Here is a 9,218-nt window from a genome sequence, read left to right as displayed (position 1 = left end):
TCCGGCCGCTCTCGTCCGTGCTCGGGCGGGTGTGGGCCCCGTACAGCGATCCAGTACCCGCGGGCGCCGTTTTGGGTCCAGCTCTGCAGGGAGACGTCCTGGAAGATCTCGTCGCGCAGCCAGCCCGTCCGCCTCGGGTCCCGGCGGCGGTTGTGGGTTTTCGCTAGATGCCGCGTAATGAGATCGGCGCTGGTAGTCCGGTAGGCGCAGTGACGGCAGGCGACGCCAGTACAAGAAGCCAGATCCGGGTGAGCCGGCGACCAGTCGGGGCGGAGGGGGAGCGTGTTTGGATCCGGAAGAGATAGGGAGCGGATGAAGAAGAAGAGGCCGTCCCGCAAGTGCTTCGGGATGGCATGCTTGTCGGCGAGATGGCGTGTCACGCAGTCGCCATTTGGCTGCAAGGCGTAACCACATGGGCGGCAGATCAACGCGCGCTCAGGAGTATTTACGACCAAGCCGACTGCAGCAAGGCGGCGGTCGCGCTCCTCCTCTTGCAGATGAGACCAGCGGCAACGGAGCGGCGGCAAGGCAGGCGCTAACTGGTTGGCCGTCATAGTAGGGGATCCAAAGCGGGGAGAGTTCCTTTTTACTTATGGATGCTTTCCCTCAGAGATAACGACTTGTGAGAGAAAACACGCAAGGTGAAAACGCACGCAAGGTGAAAGCACACAAGACCGAGAAGTGGACTGCGAACGCGTCTCGACACAAGACCAAGAAAGTGGCCTGGGAACGCGTCTCGTCCGGCCTTTCCCCTTTTTGGCATGCTCTTTCCCTCTTCGGCATGCCCAAGCTCATTCAGCGAATCAGAAAGCATAGCGGTCGGAGTTCGTCGAGGTGGCAGGGGTCGTGATAAGGTCCGATAGGAATGCGTCTAGGAGTACCGGATCGGGACCGTAGCGCGTCGAGGTCGAGTGGAGAGCGGTGGAGCAGAGTGGAGAGGGGACCAGGGGATGTGACGAATGAGGTGGCGTGAAAACGGAGAACGCGTCGGGTTCTGGGTGCGTATCCTAGAGTAGGCTGTCCAAATGGCCACTTTCTATATTGTCACATTGTGGAACGCAAACAATCGTGGACCGATGTCTGTTCCTCGCCTTGGGTTGGCAACGTCCTGCCCCCGCATAGGTTACAGCCTGCCCCGTTTGGGGAAAAAGCAAACGTATGCTCGCACGTCAATGGGGAGGTCTGGGCGTCGAACCGTGGCACCCCATCAACTCCCACGCCGAACTTGGGATTCATTTCCCCCCTTCAATAATGGACTGATAAAAAAACAAATCACACCGCTAATGGCGCCTCAATTTCAGCATTCAACTGGTACTAATTTTATTGGGTTTGTCGTCGAAAACCGCTATGATCTTGACTCCCTATTTTTCTATGATCATGACTCCCTGTCTTTCCTAGCGCCGTTTAAGTTTGTATGGGCTTCTCCATGACCTTGAGTCATGATCATCGCCTTTTAGCGGATATTAGGGCCGCTGGTGTCTCACCCGCACCCGCACCCGCCCCTGCAGTCGAATAGAAGTTGATCTTCTCGTGCCCTCGGAAGCTGACTCAAAGTCTAATGCCGTTCGGCCGCCGCTCAACTGAACAGGGCCGGCATTGACGTTAGCTCCCTAGTGGGCATTTAGACCTACCTACTCCTTATGCCCCATTGAGCGGCCTCCCCTTTGGGTAGGGTTGCCGATATCAAGGCTGCTCATATCACAGCACCTTCCATACACAGACGAGTAAATTCACGATCCCGCTTCTATAGCTTGCGATGTAGCGGGTTGGATGAAATTGGTTACCCATTGCCCTTATTCTCCCCCTTCTTGACGTTGGGCTCGGTGGACGGCCCGGCAAGGGAGGCGTGGTTAGCCTAGCCGTCCGGCGTGGTCGCCCCCTCGGTGGCTCGTTCAACCCGTCGCGTTCGTGCTCATCGCTAGTGCTATCTCTGTCGTCTGACCAGTAGCCATCGCCGCCATCAACGCGGCCGTCGCCCTGGGTCGAAAGCGACCTCTTCTTTGGGCTGACACTCCGGCTCTGGGATCGTGTGGACTCAAACACCTGTGCACTAGACTTGACAGGTAGTCCTCTCAGGGTTATAGTTTCGGTCTCGCCTCTGGTCTTGTCCCACAGGCAAACGACGTATTTGAGATCCGACAGGAAAAAAAGCATCTGTTCATCCGTAAATAGGGACCAGGCAAAGCGTGCGAAGAGGCACTCGACGCTGATACCGCGGATCAGCTGGGTTGAGCGGTTGTGATATATACCCACGTGGTCGGGCGAGCCCGACGGCAGCAGCACGTGGGTGACAAAGTTCGGCAGATTCAGACATGCATGCGCCGAATCGCTTGGGCACGAAGGTGAAGCGCCGTGCATCGAAGAGATGATGCAGGTCCTTACTGGGGATCAGGATGTTTTCCATCGTCGTTGATCGCTGCTACTTCTAGTGGTCGCCGGCAGTACCTACAAGCGACTAATTGTCAGCTTTCGTCCCTAGGGAAAGTACAACGCAGCACGAAACCTTACCTATCCATTCTGTTTGACACAAACCAAAGCCTTTCTCCCTCCGGAACGAGGTGTGCCTTCTCAACGGCATCTATATAGCCAGACACCCGGGAAGTAATATCACGTTCCATTGCCGCCGTAGGCCCCTTGAAATGTATTTGTCCTCCCACACCTTTCTTGTAGAACATTATCAAAAGATAAGAGTGAAAGAGCAGGAGTTCGGAAAAAGACTAGAAAGTTGAAAAACAAAAGGGTACTTCTACTAAACCGGGCTGCTGTCTGTGAACATAAAGATCAAGATGCGGCCCGAAGAACAGCCGATTGACACAGCGGTTCCAGATATAGCGGAAGAGGATGGCCGATGCTCTGCCGGCAACCACAGCAGATTTTTTCCTTGATACGTGATCCAAGTACAGTTGCTGCTCAAGCCATATCCAACATCAATTGGCGACAAACAATCAAGGGAAGCGGGACCTAAGACCATAGAAACTCTGGCGTTTCGCAAGTCGAATGTACCAAACTCTGTACGTAAAAGGTCAGAATTAGATTCATGAAACTGGAGAGTACGACAGATGCGACCGATCTTGAGTGTCGAAACGCACTGGCTGGTTGCCGGATCCCAGATCTTGATTGTCTCGTCTTGTGAATTCGACGCCAGCCGGGTCGCATCGTGCGACCAGGCCACCGACAGGACGGCGCCGCGATGGCTCTCGAGTGTAGACACGCACTGGCCGGTCGCTGGATCCCAGATCTTGACTGTCTCGTCGACTGACGCCGACGCCAGCCGGGTCGCATCATGCGACCATGCAACGGAGTTGACCCAGCTGCTATGGCCCTCAAACGTCGATACGCATCGGCTGGTTGCGGGATCCCAAATCTTGACTGTGTCGTCGTCTGATGCCGACGCCAGCCGGGTCCTATCATAAGACCATGCAACTGAATTGACAGTGTCGCGATGGTCCTCGCGCATCCACACGCACTGGCTGTTCGCCGGGTCCCAGATCTTGACTGTCTTGTCGTATGATGCTGACGCCAGTCGGCTCGCATCGTGCGACCATGCCGCCAAGTAGACAGGGTCGCGGTGGCCCTCAAGGGTCGACACGCACTGGCTGGTCGCCGGATCCCAGATCTTGACTGTCTTATCGTCAGATGCCGATGCCAGCCGGCTCGCATCGTGCGACCAGGCTACTGACAGGACGCCGCCGCGATGGTCCTCGAGGGTCGACACGCACTGGCCGGTCACCAGATTCCATATCTTGACTGTCCCGTCGTCTGAAGCCGACGCCAGCCGGGCCGAACCATGCGACCAGACCACCGACAGGACGCCGCCCCGATGGCCCTCTAGCGTTGACACGCACTGGCCGGTCACCGGATCCCAGATCTTGATTGTCATGTCGTCTGATGCCGACGCCAGCCGGGCCGAATCATGCGACCAGATCACCGACAGGACGCCGCCGCGATGGCCCCCAAAGGTCGACACGCACTGGCCGGTCGTGGGATCCCAGATCTTGACTGTCTCGTCATCTGACGCCGACGCCAGCCGGGTCGCATCATGCGACCATGCAACCGAGATGACCCAACTGCTATGGCCCTCAAATGTCGACACGCACTGGCCGGTTGCCGGATCCCAGACCTTGACTGTTTTGTCCCTTGACGCAGATGCTAGTCGGGTTGCATCGTGCGACCAGGCCACTGACCAAACATAATCGCTATGGCCCTCGAGCGTTTGTAAGCATGCGCTCCAATTGTCCGCCATAATCGGTTTTCGAATGATCCATTTAGGCTCCTCATTTTTGTACTGATTCCTCGTTATGCTGTGGGCCGGGCTGAATACAAGTGCAGAAGCGTACACCTGAAGAGGGCTGTTTTCAATTCCCCATTTGTGGTAGAGTATAAATCGATAAACATCTCGGACTCGATCAATAAGTGATGTTCCTATCTACTGAATTGTTAGCGCGTAACTCCTAGATTGCACCTCTGACAGCTAACCTCAACCAAACCCTCAAGGCCCAGCACTGAAGCTACTCCTTCTGATATACCTTTCTGAAGGCTAAGTGCCTCGAGCCAATGGAGACACTTCTCGCGAAAAAAGGCGTCGATCGATCCGCCATCCTGAAGCTCCTTGTTCGCGTTCTTCATAGGATCACAATCACGAAAATGGTTAATCCAATATACGCACGAGTACCGCACTGCGGCTAGTGGATCTGGATCGGGTGGTCTGACGTTGTCGATGGAAAACCCAGGAGCGCCAAGGTTGTAGATGTCGCGTCGTAATGTTTTCCGCATAACTCGAAGCGATTGCGAGAAGATGGTATAGTGTATACCTTCTATCCTGGAAGGGAAGATCACATCACACGCCTGTTTGAGCAGAAAGTCCCTGGCGGACTGATGGACGAAAGATATAGTGCGTTCGCGAAGTGTCAGAAAAGAGCCGCAAAGCCCTACGATCTCTGTTAAATCTTCGTAGTTACCAGAGATATCGTCAAGCGCATCGACGAGGGCCGTTAGTTCGTCCAATGTGATAGGCTGGTACACGACCGAGATTATGGCGAGTATGTCTTTGCAAAGTACAGCATCTTCTGATTGGCAGATCTGGTCCATCATCCGTCCGTAGAGTGCATCGAGCCCAGGCGGAAACACAGCCAACTTCTTTTGAGCCTTCCATCCCGGGGTAGTGGCGAGTTCCTGGCAGACTAAGGCCACCCAGAGGAAAGTGCCGTGTGCGTTCGCAGACAAGTCGCGCTCGACAGCATCCCGCGTGTCATTGCTGTATTTATTTCGCTTCGCCAACACCTCCACCTTGAACCGGACGTATGTCGTGACAGCTGCGGAGACGGATTCTTCATTCAGCTCGAGACGCAGGTTTACTTTCTCCCTCGCGGTGTCAAGATCCTTCTCGATGCTCGGCCAGTTGCGGCTGGATACTAACCACTTGACGCCTGAGTATTCTGACGACTTCTGTGCGACAAGGCCAAGGAGCCGGTCCGGGTCTCCAATGCACTCGTCGAGCGCGTCAATGATGAGGTAGGTTTTCTGTGAACGCGCGTCTTCGAGATCTTCAAGAATGCTGGTGAAGATCTTCGATAGTGCCACCCATGCATTTGGGCCTTCGAAGCGCTGTTTCCCGAACCCGTCGTAGCTTTTGCGCAGGTGCGAAATGAGTGTCGGCTGCTGGTTCACAAGCATGTAGATCAACCCACGTAGGACCGCTGTAGCGTTGTTGATGCGAGCGTCCGTCGCCTGACAGAAGAAGAACGAGATGTTGGCCGTGGGAGCAGTGGTCTTCAGCTCATCGATGATTCCGCAGAGCAACATTGTTTTGCCTTTGCCAGGATCGCCTCTGATCCAGAGCAACTGGCCATCACCGCCGTCACGCCATCGTTGGAAATCTATATGGCTGAGGACCCAGTGGTACGAGTCTCTGAGGAGGCCACCTTTATCTGACTCGATACGGTCCTTGTCGTCGCCGGGATCGGTCACTCGTAAGTCTGTCAAGCACTTCTTATCTTCCTCGCTGAACGATGTATGATCGGGGCCGCGGTCTGACGTATATCGTGATTAGCATGATTGATGGCGACTACAATCATGAATTCTAAGCGGGAATATAAGGCTAACCTTTCCGAAGTAACTCAAGACTACGCTTGACTTCAGCGGCGATACTCCTTAAAACTAGCTGGCACGTAGGACTGTCGCTGGAGTCGAACTTGCAGATAGCGCTATGGTCAGCGTCTATAGCCACCTGCTTCTCAACCGACCCTGGGAGATTCAGCGTTCCTGAATCCTTATCTACAATCTGACAAAATTAGCAAAGCATCTCCCTCTTAGATTATCGAATAAACATACGACGTCTGCTTTATGATACCGCCTCCCCTCGAAGAAGCTAACGACAAGAGTTGTCTCAAAAAGGTGGCGGGCTTGCTCAAATCGTTTTGTCGCCTCATCTGAGTTCCGCTTAAGTGCGTTCGTAAGGTCATTGGGACCCGTTCTCAGAGCCTTCGTGAATAACTTGGCTGCGACGTCGCCCACACTGGCGTAGTTCCCGCCTCGATGCGGTGTAGCAAAGAAGACGAGGAGGCATGTTGCTTCAAGTATTGACTTGTATGACTCGTCCAACTTCGCTTCGACGAGTGCCTATCCGACCGTGATTAGGGGAATCCCGGAAGTTGGCTGAGCATCCTACTGACTTGTTTGACAACCAGGCCGCCAAGGCTATGGCAGATAAAAACTATCGGCCTTTCCGGCACATCCTATAGTTCGTCAGGACAAGAAATATGCCGAAGAACGCAAACAGGACAGCTTACGCCTCGCTCAAGGCTGAGCCATTGTAAAAGGTTCCTTGCGTGGTCGTCGAGTCTAAGGGCCGATGCGCCAAAAGCCGGGCTAGAGTTATACGCAAAGAGCATCACACGAGCCGGCTTCGGAAGGTAGGCCGGGAGAAAGTCTTTGAGCCAGAGTTTGCCGCCTTTGGTCCACGTTTCCTGCGCGTGATTGGGATCGCCCATGAAGTTAAGACCGTGGACCGCCACAACGCTAGTAGAATGGCCTGTCAGCGGGATTAACAGCCGGACACGGAGGTACGTACTCAGTTTCCGCAACACAGGGAGGCTGGCCATCGCGAGCGCTGTCAAAGATAACATGGAGCCCAGTCCCGAGCATTGGGAGTATATTATCCGCTTGGTCCTCGAGCCGACCGGTTGTGGCGGAGTGCTCTCCGGCGTTCGCCGCTCGGTAACCGGCCACTGCCTGCGGTAGCCTCGCAATGTTGCCTGTAGTGTTGCTTAAAGATATATGTGATGCGCCGTCCGAAGGTACAGGCGGTGCTTCCGGAGGAAGGGAGGTTGAGGCACCTGCTGTCGATTGTAAGACGGGAGGAGATGCCGTGATCGGTAGGGTCGTATGCCCGGGACTGAGGATAGCATTTACTAGAGCGTGTCAGCAAGCAGAAAAAAAGCTTGTCGCTGCTTAGTACCTTGTGAGAAACCCGCTGACGAGGGAATTTCATCGAGCTTGGGAGAACCATCGTGTGTCGTGGACTTCGCTGATTTCCTTCGGCCGACTCCGAGCCGTTCGAGGAGCTTCTTGCCAATTTTTTCGCCGGCCATGGCCTCCGTGAGCATTTCCTACGAGGGACGGACTTGCTGGCCGCTGCCGAACGATTGTGCGGGGAAGTTGGCGGTTGCATTTTGGGCGTTCGTTGAGGGCTGGACGGGAAATGCACGTGGCTGACCCTTTCGCCAATAGAAATTCAAAGTGTCAGCAGGTTCTCGACGGAAATCTTGAACTGAAGAGGCGGGATGGGCATCTGAGGAGATGCCAACGGCATATTTTCGACGCGAATACCCATCAGTGAAGGAGTAACTAATTAGTGTTTTTGGTGTTGACTTTGGTATTGAAACCACGGAGGTAATCACTGACATGTCTTGTTCGCCAAGATCCTCTCAAGCCGCAGCCTGCTGGGAATGTTAATCTCAACCAGGTAAATTCTGCCCTCGGGACAAGAGAGACCAGGCGACGGTGGCTGGAGAGACACGCGCTTCGTCGGTTTTGGGACCAGAGTGATCTAGGCCGACGACTTGAGAAACCAACCACTGAACACTTTCGTGTATATCTCCCGGGCTCTCGAGATGCGTACCCCAACATCTCGCGAACGTCGTCCTGCACCGACTTCGCCCGGCATCGCTTGGATCCGGTAGTGCCGAACATTATCCCGTTTCAGCCTGAGTTGCCGACTGAACCGAGTTCTGACTTGAGAATTGCTTGACTTTAGTGTTTACTTTGGCGCGGGGCAACGATGCATTTTTGGTTTATGTAAGCAGATTTAGGATTACATAATACGCACATGGATGTGCGCCTAGTGGGAGCCTACCGTATAGGTAGTACTCAACCCTCGCTTAACCCCTAGCTGTTATGTATTCTATATGATGAACTACAGCCGGAGATGGAGAACAAAGACCACTAACGTCAGATAAGTCTATACCCGTTTGCCTGGGTGTCCCTGGACTGATGTCGACGTCCGAAGATGAACTTCCATCCAAGTCACGGTTTCGCTTATTTTTCTTTCTCCACATGGACTCCCTTGGTGAGCCGCCAGCGCCCCTCTCCGTGTGGCGGGCACCACCCAAGGTCTGGTCAGCTCGCACATACAAGATCGATATTGCTACAACGAGAGCAATAGCTAGATGACAGGAATGGGCGTGCAACCAGACCTTAAGTACTGGAGCAGAGGCCTATGCGTAAGCATGACCATAGACGTATGATCAGACCCCATGACGTATGCATAACCGCAAGCATATGACATGACCATGAGAACAGGAACGGGGAATTCCGTGACACTCCGCCAGGCCGCCTCCTAGATTGCTGAAGGGGAGGATCCGAGCCAGGGTCCGGATCAATTACACTCCCATCAACGACACCCCTCCGTTGCAATGTACACCTCCCCCGGGGTTTTAAAGGTTAGCGTGATACAAGCCCCACCGGCTTGCCAAAAGAAGCAGCCATTACGTTATTTAGCTCGATAGAAATCTCTGCCATTCTACAAAGTCACTTCCGTAGCATTTTGTGTCGTAAAGTACCTTCCAACAACGCTTGCATTTTTCCAGTCGTACTATTTAATATGGACATGCCTTAGATGGATATTCGCGCTCTGATCAACCATACAAGCATCCATAACTCGCCTGCCGCGGAGCGGTTTTACCGCTTGCAGTGTCAGCGAATCCGGCATCCGCAACTCA

At 54.1% G+C, this 9,218-nt stretch overlaps 3 protein-coding genes across 3 annotated transcripts; all 3 read right to left on the bottom strand.

The window, feature by feature from the left end:
- Positions 1–50: 50 nt before the first annotated feature.
- On the bottom strand, positions 51–649 carry N657DRAFT_606152 (uncharacterized protein; the record flags this gene model as incomplete). Its single annotated transcript, XM_062790209.1, has 2 exons — positions 425–649; positions 51–403 (listed from the first exon to the last, which is right to left on the bottom strand). Coding segments are annotated over exons 1-2 (483 nt in total), but the record flags the coding sequence as incomplete, so codon positions are not given.
- Positions 650–1,570: 921 nt separating this feature from the next.
- On the bottom strand, positions 1,571–2,667 carry N657DRAFT_713916 (uncharacterized protein). The gene is made up of 2 exons (XM_062797456.1): positions 2,509–2,667; positions 1,571–2,445 (listed from the first exon to the last, which is right to left on the bottom strand). Exon 2 carries the CDS (start codon positions 2,356–2,358, stop codon positions 1,699–1,701), a length of 660 nt encoding a protein of 219 aa, XP_062642261.1. The 5' UTR covers positions 2,359–2,445; positions 2,509–2,667; the 3' UTR covers positions 1,571–1,698.
- A 10-nt stretch (positions 2,668–2,677) lies between these two features.
- On the bottom strand, positions 2,678–7,990 carry N657DRAFT_372818 (WD40 repeat-like protein). The gene is made up of 9 exons (XM_062787052.1): positions 7,903–7,990; positions 7,457–7,715; positions 7,070–7,409; positions 6,789–7,017; positions 6,672–6,734; positions 6,331–6,618; positions 6,103–6,280; positions 4,477–6,029; positions 2,678–4,426 (listed from the first exon to the last, which is right to left on the bottom strand). Exons 2-9 carry the CDS (start codon positions 7,602–7,604, stop codon positions 2,750–2,752), a joined length of 4,476 nt encoding a protein of 1,491 aa, XP_062642260.1. The 5' UTR covers positions 7,605–7,715; positions 7,903–7,990; the 3' UTR covers positions 2,678–2,749.
- Between the last annotated feature and the right edge of the window lie 1,228 nt (positions 7,991–9,218).

The sequence above is a fragment of the Parathielavia appendiculata genome (genome assembly GCF_033297405.1).
Source record: "Parathielavia appendiculata strain CBS 731.68 unplaced genomic scaffold N657scaffold_45, whole genome shotgun sequence".
Classification (NCBI taxonomy): Eukaryota; Fungi; Ascomycota; class Sordariomycetes; order Sordariales; family Chaetomiaceae; genus Parathielavia; species Parathielavia appendiculata.
The sequence above is the reverse complement of the archived record's forward strand: the minus strand, read 5'-3'. Positions and strand labels throughout refer to the sequence as shown.